This window comes from Xiphophorus couchianus, chromosome 17, assembly GCF_001444195.1.
Source record: "Xiphophorus couchianus chromosome 17, X_couchianus-1.0, whole genome shotgun sequence".
In the NCBI taxonomy this organism is placed as follows: Eukaryota; Metazoa; Chordata; class Actinopteri; order Cyprinodontiformes; family Poeciliidae; genus Xiphophorus; species Xiphophorus couchianus.
The window spans coordinates 36,404-52,288 of record NC_040244.1 but is presented as its reverse complement, the minus strand read 5'-3'; the positions used below and the strand labels follow the sequence as shown (position 1 = coordinate 52,288).

At 46.4% G+C, this 15,885-nt stretch overlaps 1 protein-coding gene and 1 long non-coding RNA gene across 10 annotated transcripts in view; one reads left to right on the top strand and one right to left on the bottom strand.

Annotated features, from left to right (window-relative positions):
• Window positions 1-15,048, top strand: part of LOC114161221 (coiled-coil domain-containing protein 136) — a 34,514-nt gene extending 19,466 nt beyond the window's left edge. For 2 of the 9 annotated variants that reach the window (XM_028044401.1, XM_028044400.1), the window contains 9 exons: window positions 6,365-6,538; window positions 7,188-7,472; window positions 7,590-7,664; window positions 7,796-8,077; window positions 8,150-8,267; window positions 8,385-8,580; window positions 8,771-8,905; window positions 11,319-11,431; window positions 14,644-15,045. In XM_028044401.1, the coding sequence (XP_027900202.1) occupies window positions 6,487-6,538; window positions 7,188-7,472; window positions 7,590-7,664; window positions 7,796-8,077; window positions 8,150-8,267; window positions 8,385-8,580; window positions 8,771-8,905; window positions 11,319-11,423 (1,248 nt within the window). In that variant the 5' untranslated portion in view covers window positions 6,365-6,486 and the 3' untranslated portion in view covers window positions 11,424-11,431; window positions 14,644-15,045. The other 7 variants (XM_028044403.1, XM_028044404.1, XM_028044399.1 and 4 more) reach the window with 7 other exon arrangements.
• On the bottom strand, window positions 11,441-14,637 carry LOC114161224 (uncharacterized). The gene is made up of 3 exons (XR_003598962.1): window positions 13,187-14,637; window positions 13,009-13,095; window positions 11,441-12,431 (listed from the first exon to the last, which is right to left on the bottom strand). It is a non-coding gene; the product is annotated as an uncharacterized LOC114161224 (long non-coding RNA).
• Window positions 15,049-15,885: the final 837 nt, after the last annotated feature.

Sequence of the window (15,885 nt, the reverse complement as noted above, 5' to 3'; positions counted from 1 at the left end):
AGCTCCGCTGAATAACTTTCTGCTTCTATAAAAAGATTCAGCATCCAAAGCCTTCCTCCTCTTCCTCACTCCCTCTCTCTCTGCTGCTGCGCTGTGATTGGCCGGCAGTCAGCAGCGATGAAGACTGCCTCCTCTTCATCAATCCAGCTGGATCCTCTTCCTCTGCTGCTGGAACCAGAACCACCAGAACCATCACCTCATCACAGGTGAGTGAATTAATTGAGGCCGTTGTTAGCGCTGCTGTTTTGTCCTGAGTTTGAGTCTCAACCCAGATCTGAAATCTAAAAACAAAGAGAATTTGACTTAATATGGAAAATGTCCATCAGAGGGTCAGAGGTCATCTGGCGAGTAAAGAGCCGAGTGTGATCAGCGTAGAGCGGCAGTGTTAAGAAAATTGGACCTAAGCTTGAGTCCTGAGGGACACCGTAGTGTAGACCAGAGGTGCTCAAGTTAGCCGTGAACCCTTTAAATCAGGGGTCTCAAACTCCAGTCCTCGAGGGCCGCAGTCCTGCAGTTTTTAGATGTGCCACAGGTACAGAACACTGGAATGAAATGACTTAATGACCTCCTGCTTGTCTAGATCAGTTCTCCAGAGCCTTAATGACCTAATTATTCTATTCAGGTGGTGTAGCAGAGGCTCATCTAAAAGTTGCAGGACTGTGGCCCTCGAGGACTGGAGTTTGAGACCCCTGCTATAGATGTTCTCCACTCTAGAACACCTGCATTACCTCCTTTGTCCTCCAGGGGCTGCAGCAGCAGGAAGACACCTGAAACATGGAGGGCCGGGTTGGGGACCTCTGGTTCCGACCTAAGGTCAGGCACTGAGATGTTCCTGAAGTCCAGAAGTGCTCCACAGAACCAGACTAAGGTCCAGTAGAACTTTGTAGGCTCTGCTGTTTCCTGTTAACCCCAGACAGGTTGGTTCTGAGACACGGGTCTGGTAGGGTGAGGGTCCTGCTGGTCCTCTGGCCCAGGTCCAAAGGTCTCTGTGGGTCCATGTGGCTCTTCCGGACTGGTGCTGCCTCGTTGAAGGACCTGAGGTTCGTCTTGGTTTCTTAAAACTTCCAATATTCTTCAGGAGTGTTTCTCACATGGAGGGAACCTTCATCCACAAGCCGGAGCATCTTTAAGACAAGACCGAGTCCAGTGTCTGTACTGGCTGAACTGGACCTGGCGTCTCCCTCGCTGGTGGAGAGCTGGAGAGGTTTTTACGGCAATGATGTGGTCAGGTGGGGTGGTGCAACATCTCCCTGTGAGATCAACTGGAGCGACCTCGGCTCCAGCGGCTGGAGGACCAGACCTGATTGTTCTGACTCTCATAATGGGCTGAGAGGCGAGGAGGATGCTGCTTATGCTAATCAGTTTGTGTTATTAGCATTTGTGAGAGGAAGCTGCAGAAATGCTCTTTTATCCTCATTCATCCTGCTGGACGCATGTTTCATAAATAATTCATGACCAAATTGAGACTGCAGAAGAAAAACTCCCCAGTTTAACTAAACCTGCCAAAGAGGCTGCAACACTTTTATTAAACTGTTGCTTTGCTGGAAAAACCTGCCGCTTCATTTAAATAACGGATTATAGAGCGAAGCTGGACTAATGAGGTTCAACACAAGCCGCTCACACATTTCATTTGGTTCCTAATGGAGGCCATATTTATCCATCCTCTCTGCAGAGCCGATGTTCCTCTGGAAGAGATCACTGAGCAGGTTGACCATCAGCAGCAGGACGAGGAAGGCCAGCAGCTTCAGTCGATGTTTCCTCATCAAGAGAACCAGCTCTACCTCAAAGGTTTGATGAGGATTAATCCAGAGTTGGGTTTCTAGAGGGAGATGGCCGCTGTCCTTCTCACTGGACCACCAATTGATGCTATCAAGCGATTAAAAGGGGTTTATATTAAAAAACACCCCCAACAAAACAATCTATAAAACGACAACGATGATTGCAGTTCTGATAATACGCATGATGATCCAGTCATTGGTTTTGACGTGAACTCACAGGGAGAGTGATGGAACCAGGTGAGGAAGATCGGCTCCCATTGTCCACAAATGAGGTTTAGAAATATGAAATTTGTGAATTTAAATTCAGATTCAGTAAACAGGAAGTGGATCTTCTAACGGACAGGAAGCCTCTGGGAGCGGCTCATGTTCTCGTACCTGGAGCTGTGAGCAGGTTCTCCAGATCTCCATCTGATGGAGAAGGTTGAAGGAGAACGAAGGTTTGAATCTGAGGAGCAGAGATAAAGCTGCTGCTTCTCGCTCTTCGTCCAGGAGTCTGAGGACCTGGTCACATGACTTTCCATCAAGTATAGCAGAGAGCAGCCATCGCTGTTCTCCTTCATCACTGTGCTTTAGAAATGAAACCACTTCCTTGACATCAGGCGTTGTTGATCCGCTGTCTGCTGAGAGACGGAACGGCTCCAGAAGTTTCCTGATTGTCTCCAGATGTGAAGATGTTGGACTCCAGCCTGATCAGAGGAGGAGAAACTGAGATGAGCTTCATCTTCTGCAGAGTGTCTTTAATACAATCCAGCCCCTTCTGCTCCAGGATAAACTAAACAGCATGGGAGTAGACCCGCACCTGGTCAACTCGATCCATAGTTACCTCACCAACAGGCCGCAGTATGTCAGGCTGAAGGACACCGTGTCTGACACTGTGGTCAGCAACACAGGAGCCCCCCAGGGCACAGTGCTGGCCCCTCTTCTCTTCACCCTTTACTCCTCTGACTTCCACTACAACTCGGAGCTGTGTCACATACAGAAGTATGCTGATGACACAGCCATAGTAGGATGTATCAGGGACGACAGAGAGGAGGAGTATCGCTGTCTGGTGAGGGACTTTGCTCTCTGGTGCCACACAAACCACCTGGAACTCAACACCGCTAAGACGAAGGAGCTGGTTATAGACTTTGGGAGGTCCAGACCAAAGCCGAGACCAGTCACATTAGAGGGAACTGAGGTTGAGGTCGTGGACGCCTACAAATACCTCGGGCTGTGGCTGGACAGTAAACTGGATTGGTCAAAACACACTAGCCACCTGTATGGGAAAGTGCAGAGCGGGATGTACTTCCTGAGGAGACTGCGGTCCTTTAACATCTGCAGCAAACTGCTCTGGATGTTCTACCAGTCTGTGATTGCCAGTGTCCTCTTCTACACCGTGGTGTGCTGGGGAGGCAGCATATCCAAGAAGGACACGTCCAGACTGGACAAACTGACCAGGCGTGCCGGCTCTGTGGTCGGCATGAAGCTGGACTCTCTGGTGACGGTGGCAGAGGCGAGGACACTGAACAAACTGCTGGACATCATGAACGATAGCAGCCACCCTCTACACGCCGTCATCAGCAACCAGAGGAGCCGGTTCAGTGACAGACTGCTGCTTCCCAAGTGCCGGACCAATAGATTTAAGAACTCTTTTGTCCCCCATGCCGTCAGACTGTACAATTCCTCACTGGGGGGGGGGAGGACAGAGGGTGGAAGGAGTAGTGACCCCTTGTATTTTTCTCCATACTTATCAGGTCAAACCACATAGTACAATACGATATCACTGGTCAATCTATCCGCCAAATTCTTATATATATTTTTTTTTGTGTTGTATTTATATTTACTTATATTCTTATATTCTATATTCTTATTCCTTGTTTCTTACATAATTTAAGGTTTTTCTTGCATAATTTAAGGTTTTGGTTACTCACATTTAGTGTGTACCTTAGTATTTAATTTGTATTTTGTATTCTTTTGCACTTTACTTACTGTGTGTTATCTTTGTTTTTTGCCTGGAGCTGCTGGTAACTTCAATTTCCTGAGGGAGTCTTCCCAAGGGATCAATAAAGTACAAGTCTAAGTCTAAGTGTTGCTCAGACCTGTAAACTGACCTGGTGATCAGTGACTCTCTGAAATCTGAAATCTGCCAGACATTGCTTCCATTCAGTTACAATTTACTAAATAATAACTTGGACTAAACTCACTTGTTTAGATCAAAACATTAAATCAGAATCCACATCTGTAAATAAATTATGTTGAATTTAAATGATTAAGCAGATGAAAAGCTTTCTGCTCCTCTGCTGCCACCTGCTGGTCAGGAGCGACAGCGTCATTTATAGCCAACTGAGGCTCTGCTCTGCTCTCTGAAGGTCCTCCCACTGAAATCAGTCTGAGTCTGGACTTTGACTATGCCAGTGCATAAAGACAAGACTGTTTGAAGTTATGAAAAATATGATAGAAATGGAAAAATGCTGAATGTATTTTAACCAGAAACTTTTCAGCTTTTAAACCTGCAGCTTCCCATTAATATAAAAGTTTTACAATCGTAGATGAGGTAAAATGTTTAATCCAATAACTCCATAAACAGTTCAACTTATTCAACCAAACAATAAAGAAGCATCAGACTATCATCTCCACCTATTTACCTGGAATCATTAATTATAACTTTTATTCATGTTTTGAACTTGACCGTTTTTAACCTGATGTCGTCTCATTTAAAGCCTTTTTTCAAATGTATGTGATTACGTCAAGATACTAAAAGCAGACAGCAGTCATCAACTCTGCAGCTGCTCTGCCCCTGAGAAAGCACGGGGCGACAGTGGACAACGCTAGTGACTGCAGCAGCGTTTCTCGCTTAAACATTAGAAAGAAAGTTGACCCTGTGTCATTAATTTTTAGTAATAATAAGTGGAGGACCCAAAAAACTCAAGTAAATGTAAGTCGTTACTCTTCACCTCTGGTAATAATAAACTCCCGGACCGGATCACGCCGTTTCTGATTGCCGGTACTCGCATCGCGCTTTATCAGGTTCAGAAGACCCAAAGCGCATCACATTCACACGCTGATAACTATAGAAACTGAAGCGCTTCGAAGATTTAAACCGAAAACCCCCTGAAAACTCAGTGAAAAGAATAATTTCAGGTTTAAAATGTAGTGAAACAGGAGAAGCTGCAAGTCAAGAGACTAAATCAGATCCATCAAATCTCCAGGATAGACGGAGGCTTCGTCACGATCCGTTGGGTTGGGAATGGAAAACAGAAGCAAGTCAGAAGAACTGGGAAGTTCCCAACGGGAAGCAGATGATGTGATCCTCTAGATCAGCATCTTGCTGTAAGCAGCAAACATGTCGCCATTTTTCACTAATCCCTCTTGATTTTAGTCTCGAATTTAAACTCGACTTCCTGGATTAGAGGCAAAGGGCTGCAGAGAAGAACTGGACCGGATCACAGGAGGCTCTGGAGAGTTGTGATGGACCTGAATAACCCAGACTGACTGGATATCTGACTGGCTGACTCTTCCTCTGTTTCTCAGCCTGGAAGTCTCTGTTGCCTAGCAACCGCTCCAGACGGATGGAGGCAGCTACGGTTTCCAGCAGTGACGAACACCGAGCAGCTCTGAACCGGGTCTCGGGTCTCGTTCTCCCGTCTGCTGCGAACGGAAGGCTCTCCTGCACAGATTCATCAGACCTCAGCTGATCGGGAAGCTTGGAGGAAGAGGAGGGACAAGAGGAAGAGGAGTTCCTGGCAGGAAACAGTTAAACGTTGCGTCTTGCGGCTCCGCTCTGTATTCCCGTCATGAGCGGCGAGGGTTGGAAGCATCGAGTGACGTCAGTCGGCATTGCAGGCGAAGCGGACACTGAGGGGGAAATATAGGACACCGAGGAAGAGGAGGAAGAGGACTGCAGTAATCCAGAGAGAAGCAGAAAGCAGCAGCTCTTCATCAGGTACGTCTTCATCGCCTGATGCAGCAGGTTCAGCTGCTGCTGCACATTAAAGGAGCAGTTCCACATTTATGATGATGAAGCTGAAAACAGAAAAACAACAAGAGAAATGAGATGTTCTGGTTCTGGTTCTGGGTGTTCTGAACTGGTTCTGGTTCTGGACTGGTTCTGGTTCTGGGTGTTCTGGTTCTGAACTGGTTCTGGACTGGTTCTAGTTCTGGACTGGTTCTGGATGTTCTGGTTCTGAACTGGTTCTGGTTCTGGACTGGTTCTGGTTCTGGGTGTTCTGGTTCTGAACTGGTTCTGGATGTTCTGGACGGTTCTGAGGTCAGTGGGTCCGCATGAACATCTTTTGCAGTGAAACATGAAGGATGATTCCTGGTGCTGACCAGTCCTCCTGTTGACCCAGCGGACCTGATTCTGGTCAAAGAGACGATGACAGTAAAGATGTTGGTGTAGAACACCCGGAGGTCAGAGGTCAGGATCTGCGTCCCTTGGTCTCCAGATCTGATTTTATGAAAAATGTTCAGATCTCCCTAGAAAATGTTTTTCTGCTCTAGTATTTTTGCTCTGGATGTTAAATTGAGACATTATCAGAAAATCCATTAAAATAATCAAATCTTTAACGATCTCCTCGCTGTCCTCCTGTCTCTGCCTCCATCCTCAGTTTTCTCAAGGCCCCTGCAGGATGAAGAAGGTACTGCGTCTCTCTCAGTCGTGACCTGACCCCTGACCCCCCCACCGACACTCTGCGCCGTCAGAAGCAGCTCCTCCTGCATCGGTCGCATCATGGACGGCTTCCGGCTGCCGCCCGTCATCGAGGAGGTGCTGGACCCCTCTGGTCAGTGATGAAGAGGTTCTGGTAGTTCTGTGAGGAAAGCATCAGTCAGTGTTGATGTGGCTGTGAGTCTGGACGGGTTCTCTGGGCGGTTCTGGAGGTGAATTCTCCAGGAGTTTGTGCGGCCATCTTGTCCTCCCAAACCATCATCAAACATCCAGTTTCTCTCAGAGTCACTGTAGGGTCTTCCTCCCCACCATGGTGATGAAGGTGATGATGATGAAGGTGATGAAGGTGGTGATGATAAAGGTGATGGTGATGAAGGTGGTGATGATGAAGGTGATGGTGATGAAGGTGATGGTGATGATGATGGTGATGGTGATGAAGGTGAGGATGATGGTGGTGGTGATGATGATGGTGATGGTGATGAAGGTGAGGATGATGGTGATGAAGGTGAGGATGAAGGCCCTGCTGCCCTAGCGTTCCAGTCTTCCTCCCAGGAAATGCAGGAATCATCACTTTATGCTGCCGTTTTCCTAATGTTGAATTTTGAAACATTTAAAATAGCTTTCATGATGGATTGATTTGTTGAGTTTTCACCACCAGAGGGAGCCAGAGGACAGACTCCTCAGGCTGGTTCGTGAGTTTCCTGATGTCTGGAGCCAGGAAGCTGCTGCAGCATTTCAGGAACTCCTTGTGTGACTGTCTGCAGATGAGCTGTGTGAGCTGAAGGAGGACAAACCCGGCATGCTGGCCGATACCCTGACAGCCAAGGAGAGGGAGTCCATGGAGGAGAAGGAGGAGCCTGAGGGAGACGGAGAGAAGGGCCAGCAGGAGGAAGAGATGGAAGTGAAGGAGAGGGAGTCTGAAGAAGATGATCAGGGAGAGGAGGAGGATTTGGAGGAGCTTAGAGCTCAGGTGCTGCAACTTCTCCTGGAGCTGGATGAGACTCGAGAGGTTTCTCAGCGACACGAGGAGAGCTTCATGGAGCTGCAAGGTGAGGATTGGTCAGGATTGGTCACCTGTTGTCATAGCAACACCACTGATCCATATTCAATGTGTGCTTTTTTAAAACCTTGTTGACCTCTAGTTGACCTCTACTTGTCCTCCAAAGGTCTGCTAGATGAGGAGCGGCTGGCGAGCGCCCATCAGGCGGAAAGCTTCACCCGGCAGATCCAGAGGCTGCAAGGTGGAGGAAGCCACACACTGACTCTGCTGGACTGAAACTGGGTTCCAACCCGGTTTGGTTCTGGCCCGGTTCTGACCGGTCCTCTCGGCGTGTGGACGCTGCCTGGCTGAGTCATGTCTCTCTTGTTGCAGCTCAGCTTCGGTCGGCGCAGGAGGAGATGAGCAGCCTGGAGGAGGAGAAGGAGAGCGAGCTGGTGGAGGTCCAGCAGGAGCTGCGCTCGGCTCAGGAGGAAGTTCTGGTGCTGCAGCAGGCGGCCGAGGAGGCGGCGGCAGAGAGGGAGAACGACATCGCCTCCCTGCAGGAGGAGCTGTGCCGCCTGCGGGTGGAGCTGCAGCGCCTGCACGCCACGGCGGCCGAGTACGAGCTGGAGGTCACCTCGCTGAGCATGAAGAGCCGCCGCACGGCCCAGTCAGGTAACCTAGCAACGCGACCTTGTGTCGGGACCAGTCAGGAATCTGCTGATTGATGGGCGGTGCTGTGTTCAGGTGATGTGACTCAGCTGCAGGAAGAGGTCATTTCTCTGACCGATGAGCGTCAGACTCTGAGCAGCAACAACAGGGAGTTGAGCAACAAGTTGGAGCAACTGCTGCAGCAACGAGACATGTGAGTGGTTCCGGTCCAATGTTCAGCACTAAGACTGAAACATTACTGCTGGTTCTGGTAGGCAGCGAAGGACTGGATCAGCTGAATGTTCTCACCCTTCTTCCCTGGTTGTCTCAGGTGTGGTGACTCGTACCTGGAAGTCAGAGCCGAGGGCCAAACTGAGGAGGAGGTTCAGCTAAAGGCAGATTCCTACATCACTCTGTCCCAGTCCAAACCGCAGAATCTGGACTCGTCAGCGGTCCAGGATGAAATCAGGACCCTGAAGGTCCAGCTGAGAATGGCAGAAGAGTTGGCTCTCAAGGTCCAGCTGGAGGTATCGGGTTTAGCTCCCGTTGCTTCCTGCTCTCTGGTTTTCAGTAGATTCGTATAAATGTTTGCTATTTTCGGGATCAGCTGGTTGCTTTTTATCCGGTGGTTAAACTCAGTTGTAAGTTATGGTGTCATTAATACCAGCCTGCCACTGCTGTCTGATGAACACCAGGCGTGGATGTTCCCTGTGTCAGTGTGAAGGTCTGAAGAAGGAGCTGGAGGAGCTGCAGCAGCTGCACGAAGGCAGCCAGCGGGAGCGAGCAGCTCTCCAGCTACAGCTGCAGAGCTGCAAGGCGGAGCTGCAGGAGCTGCTGGGACGAAAGTTGCAGGTAAGAGGTCAGAAGGTCAGTGGGAGCTGGGTGGTCCTGCTTTGAAAGTCAGACAGCTCAGGGTTTCTGAAGTAGTCAGTGAGGAACACCAGGTTCCCTCCAAGGTAAGAACAAAGATCTGCTAGGTGAAACCTCAGATGCCTTGAGAGTCCAGCCCTCTGTTGCCATGACTACTGTCCATGTGTGTGCATGCTGGCTGATAACTCTGCAGCAGACCTTTAAACTTTTAGTTGCAAGCTTCTTAACATTTTTGAGAATATTTGTTTTCTCCATGCGTCTGCCTCGGTGTCTGCTAAACTGACTGATGGAGACCGTCTACATGTTGATGAGGAACCCCAGAGAGGGTGTCACATGACCCAAAAGTTTGCTCAAGGGCTCATGACTATGGGGATTGTAGTAAACAAAAGATCAAACCAGCAGCCTTCCAGCTGAAAGGGGATCCCAGTACGGCTGGGAGTTTTTAAGTGAACTCTTAAAAACAGTTCACTGAACAACTTCAACTGAATACAATTCCTACAAACACCTGAGACACAGCGATGCAAGAGTGAAAGATTTTACTAAAAAGAGGTCTTGGTAACAAAAAAAAAGAGAAAAACAAATATCCAGTGATGTGTTGGTAATATTGATTGCATGAAATTCCCATAGGTACCAGATCTGATAGAAACTCGAAGTTTGTTTTCTTTATGTGAGACAGACGTTCCTGCTGCTTCATCTGCGCTTCAGTCTATTAAGGAGATCCATTAATTCAGACTAGATCTGGCTGAAGCAGACGTGCCATTTCTTTAGTCAATTTAAAACTAAAATGACTTCTGAGCTTAAAATTGTGATTTCTGACCCATTGTAGGGTCCAGACCTAAACCTGGACAGCACCAGCTGGTCTGGCTGGTTCATGGTTTCAGGAACTTGACCAGGTACTGCGGTGAGCTGACACCTAACTGTAGTGGGACCCTTAAAAACAGCTCACTGAACAAGTTGAGATCAATCTGTGAATTTAAATTAAATGTGAACACTTCTGATGGTCCTCTCTGAAGGTCTTGGGTGACTTCAGTCTGAATCTGCATCAAAGTAAAACCGTTATTGGAACAGAAGTGGTTTGCAGGGCAGACCGAGCGCGGCGGAGTGCGTGACCCATGTTGGGAGGTCATCAGGAGTTTGAGTCCCGGCCCGTTGACCTTTGTCGCATGTCTTCCCCCTCTCTCTCAACCCTCTTTCCTGTCAATCTACTGTGAAATAAAGGCCACTAAATCCAAAAAATAATAATAGAAAAAACCCAATTCTGTGGCCCTGGCTACCAATCATTGCCTGGGAGATTTGAATGTTCATGAGAGTTCAGTCACACTGCTTTTCTATTCTGGTGGATCAGGATCCTGAGTGGAACCATCCAGTCCATGGTTTTAATCTGAAAGCTGTTCTGGTTCTGACCTGATGTCTAGCCAGTCCTGGTTCGTAGGATCCGTCTCAGAAAGGATCACAGAAACAACATATGGCACAAAGACAATCTCATTACCTTCACAGTGAACAGATTGGGGGTGTCTTCGTCTGTGGTGAACATTTCAACGTTTCACGACTGATAGTCTGACCTTCACTCGTCTTTGGTTCTCATCTTGGTGTGTAGGTTGAAGCTTTTGCTTCACTTCACTTTTCTTATCTTGTTGACCTCAGTGCAGAGATTGATCAAAGCTATTGGACAGTACTTCATCGGCTCTAATGCTAACCCCTGGTAGCTAGGTACCTGCCCTGGGTTGTTCCTCATGACAGACGGTTCTAAGTCCAAACATGAAGGGATTCTATCTCTACAGTCTCCTAGTTGTAACATTTGAACATGTAGCTGTAATTTAATGTCTTTGGCTCCCCCTGCAGGTAAAACACGAAGCACCTTCTGAACAAAAGCAAATGTCAGGTTCTTGGTCTTGGACCTGTTCTTGGTTTGGTTTGGGAGTTTTACATAGCAGCTTCTTTCCTCCTTCATCCTTCTTTATCAAAGTGTTCCCTTATTTTGTTCTAACTCTGTGGCTCGTGGTGGGTAAACCAGTCTGTCCAACCCTTCATGGCCCCAGTGTGACCCTACAGATGCTCCTTAGACCGTCACAGTGACAGAGCGTTAGCATGTTGGCTGAGCATTTTGCCTATGAGCATGCTTCAGTTATCTCTTGTCCATCTGTTTGTCTGCATGTGTTCGACTGAGCATCGTCAGATCTGTTTAATATGAATTTTATACTGTTAACTATAAAATTCTGTTATGCTTGACCTACCAGTCTTTAAATCTCTCTCTCTGTTCATCCAGTCACATTTTATTTAGTCCCTGTCGATGTTCTCCCTGTCACACCTTCTCATGTTAGTACTTAGATTATTTTCTGCTTTTATTTTCTCCTCTCCCCTCCTCCCTCTACACCCCACCCTGTCTTCTTCCCAGAACTGCACCCGTCCTTCAGAGCCCCCCGTCCTCTCCATCCCGTTCATAGGATTGATTGTTATAGTGGCGTTGATTTGGTGCTGGTGGGAGGAGCTGGCGTCCTAAGGGACCAGGTATGGCCATGGCTTTGCTTCTTTCTGCAGCCAAGAATGGCTGATAAACGAGAACCTGCTCAGAGCACCTTAGTGCAGCTAGTGGAGATGAAACCTGATGGTGCTCCTGATCTCTGTGTGTCATTCAGACATGCTCAGCAAAGGCTGCACTGATATCATGAGAAATGAGTCTGAATAAATGCCACTATAAAGAAGAACACTGTGTCTCGTTTCCAGTGGGAAGCCATGTTCCTACTGGAAACTAGGTAAAGGACAGAAGGAGCTTTTCTATGCTCCATGAAGACTCTGCACCTTCCTCATGTGGCTGTTGGGTCTCTACCCACAGTGAAGTCAGCCATCCCCAACTAAAGCTACTGACAAAAGATAGTGATGGTGAAACAGCATACTGCCTCCAACCCTGTTTTACAAACAGGTAACATCAGAGTGCATACTTGGGTTTAATGGACGTTATCTTTGCTATCAAAAACAGAGTGAGCTCCTCACTATGGCTGAGAGATTCTAATCAGGTTCTAGTTGTAGCGCTTTTCTCAACTGAGCAGATCTGACTGCGAGGTGTAGGGTTAACCAGTTTGTATAATCAGAAGTAGGTACGGCACGGAGTCATGAGTGGGGTGAATAATTAATACAACTGATACAAAAAAGTAAAGTTTGTTAATATTGCTATTTATTGCAGTGGCAATGATAATAATAATAATAATAATAATAATAATACCAAAACAACAAAACAATAAATTTCCAAAAAAACAGAAGGGGAAAAAAACAAACCAACAAAAACAATTATAATAATAATCAGTGATACTTCAAACGTAATAGAGTCCACAATAGATCCAAGAACAAAAAGAGAATAATTATGTTCCCTTTTCAATACTCAGAGTTTAGTTCGTTTCTGTAGGGAAAGTGTAGTTCCGTTTTCCTACCACCAGATGGTGGGTGAGTAGCTCGCCATCTTCCGTCATCAAGTGAGTCAATGCGACGGCAAAGGCGGAAAAAAAAACCTGACCTAAAAGGCCAGATAACACACATTAAGTTCATATATAAACATTATATTTATATAAACTAAATGGGAGAGACAAGAAAACAATTAAATACGTACTTGCTATATTTTAACAACTTCATAGAAAAAATAAAAAAGAAAGGAGATAAAAAGAAAAATTTTAATCCTTTTTTAAAAAAAGTGCACTTCATAATTCAAGTTCAAAATTACTTTAATATAATTAGCAGTCATTACAAACAACCAATATTGAATCAAATCAATCAACTTACAAATGTGATTGATCAAAGTAGCTACAATCTAAATCATATTAGGTACCAAATTTCATTGCTGCACCAACATGGAATGCAACACCAATAAAGAAATCATGGAAAAAATAATCAAATCTAAAGTTGAAAGGTAAACCCTTAAATATTAAAGGTGTGGTCTTTAATTCGGCTGCAACAGTGTGATTCTTCAATAAGTAAGTAATTAATAAGTAGACTAAACTGATGTGGGCTACTGATTGTCGATGGATCAGAGCTAATGCTAATGCTAATGCTAACTGGCGGAGCAGAGCGAAAATAACGCCCTATTATCTACTCACCGTCGAGTAACGGATTATCTGAGGAGGTGGATGCAATGATAACTTGCTCAAAACAGGAAGGTTCACCAGCTCTCAATGGATCACAACCTGGCGAGTGATTCAACGGGAGGGAAATATTAGCGGCGCTATCTTTGCAGATACTATACAACGTCAAGTCAGATGGTATTTAACAACTCACCGCAATCTTCAAGTTTTAGAGATTAAATGAGTGATGAGTCGATTCAGAAACTCCAGGTTGTTTTATAAACAACCAACAGTGAGCAGCAGCAAGGTGGGGAAGAAAAAACAAAACCTGGAAGCACACATGACAATCAACTTAAAGGGAAGGTGATTGGGTCATGGCGGCCACCTGGGTTACATAGTGGTTTCATATCATGATGTCATCATTTCTGGATGGAGCTCAGTATGCAGAGGCGGTCTTTAGTTAGTGGAATCAGCCCTTCAAACACTTCCTCCTCTGCAGAGGAGAATGGTTCACATCACCTGGATGTTTGGTTCATCTGACTAAGACAGATCTAGTAGGTAGATCCAGAACTTTCTAGAGGAGCTTCTGACCTGGGAAGATAAAGCTGTGGTGAACTGGCCTCACTGGTCTCATGTTTAGGTTACAACACCATCGTGACTGTGGCTCCATGTTGGTGGAGCTCCTGTTAGGACTTTGCATTGGTTGTAAGCGCAGAAGGTGGAATCATAGCAGGATCCACCAGTATGACCAGTATGTAGACCAGGGGTCCCCAAAGTTGGTCCTCGAGGGCCGGCATCCTACACGTTTTAGTTCTCTCCGTGGTGGCAGTAACAACCGTCTCATCGGGTCAGTGATCTTCTTAGGCCTTCTAATGAGCCATCATTGGATCCAGGTGCGTTAAACCAGGGAGAGAACTTAAACACGCAGGATGCCGGACCTCAAGGACCTACTTTGGGGATGTAGACTGTCAGAGATTCTTAGCAGTCTACATATTCCCCCTGCTGGTCATTGGAAAGAATGTCATCTTGGGACATTTTAAGGCTGCATTGGTTCCATTGGTTGGGAATGGCAGTGTCCTCATGTGCCCTTTGGATAAGGTTGAAGTGTTTTGGGGGTGGCAGTTAAGGGGTTAAAGGTGCAAACCTCCTCTGGATGACTTATGATGTAAAATGATGAGTTTACAGTCTGAAAAATGGCTATTCTGGGAAACTGGTCGTTAAGATTGAAGGAATGAACTAGTAATCCATCAATGCACCTTTCATTTAAACATGAAGCAAAATAAAACGTGCCTGATCTTTTGTTTTGGTCATTTTGAACATGATTTATTCCCCTGACCCTTCATCAGGTCTCTGACAGCATGAAGACAGTTTTTGGTTGATCTGTCAGAAGTTCAACCCTGCTGTCTTCAGTGGTTGTGGTCATGACCTGCAGGTGTGTGATTGGGTGTTGGGATGGAGAACAGGAGTTGTCTCCTTGTTAAATATCAGTGTGGTTTCATAGAAACGGGTTCATCTCAGTCTGGGCCACAGACAGGTGGCGCTGATGAGCTCACCGGGATCATCTATTTTCACCAACAGCGACTCAGCAGAAGACCTGCTGTGAGGAGCGTGAAGTGACAGTGATCCTCCTTTACAGATGCTTCTAACATGACTCTCTTTTTTTGTTTCCAGAAAAGCGACTCTGAAGGCTGGAACATGGCGGTGGCGGCGGTCGCGGTGGCGGCCATTTTGGTTCTGGTTGTCCCCAGATTTACCAGGGCCTGAGGACTAACAGGAAGTGACCTCACGGCATGCTGTGGGAACCTGTTGGCTTGCTCTCATCCATCCATGATGTCTCCATGATGCAACTCTGCACAGACGTCAGAGTGGAGGAAAGACTGGTTGTTGTTCCTGGAGGTCAGCGGGTCATTCAGCTCTGGGCTTTGCAGATCCACCTCTATGATCCATTTTTATTCCACAGCTAGCATTAGAGCAACGTGTTGGATGTGTGAACTGATAGAACTCCTACAGAAAAATATCATGATGTTAAAACGGGTACCCCGCCTCTCGCCTGGAACGTAGCTGGAGATAGGCACCAGCAACCCTCCCGACCCCACTAGGGACAAGGGTGAACAGAAAATGGATGGATGGATGGATGGATGTTAAAACGGTGGGACGCCTTTGAAAATGTAATTAATTAGAGGCTTTTTAAATAAATTACGATTTGATCAAAAACTAAATCTGACACAAGAAGCAAAGTTTCAAAGTTCATCAGTTAACATGAGGCTTGTCTGATGACCGACTCAAACCATAGATATGAGCAACTTTCACCTTGACTGAGTGCAAACTGGAATGTTGAGGTAAATATCAGTCAATGAGTGGAGAACGTTCCCGTTCTCAAACACACATCAGAACTTCACCCAAACTGGTCCTTCTTTCCAGACTGGGGAATCTGGATCATAAACCTGGATTTTTAGGTTTGCATCTAATTTTAAACAATCATTTAATAATAATAACTTGAACTATAATGACATGCAGATTTTTCACAGAAAACCTGCTAAAGTTGGTTGTTTAAATGTCAAGTTTCAGGTCAACGTTTTTGGACTTTTCCTCTTTCTGCAGATTGAATTCCACCAGAAAGCATCAAACCCAGATGTTGTAAAATGTTCTCCTCTCCCTCCAGTTAGTTCATCCCATAGAAGAGCAACCTGGTTCACACGTTGGCAACTTTCTGGAAACTCTCATGTTTCAGTCTTCTGCAAATTGCACATCAAGCCAACAATTCTCTCTAGCATCCGCCAGGGGGCGGTGCAGCTTCCTCTGCAGCCCTGATTGCTGGAGAGAAGAATCTTCTGTTTGGTTCCGTTTGGTTCTGAAGGGAAGTGTTTAGGTGCTGAATCTGTCGGTGATGTGAGGGAAGGTCTTTCCACTGTC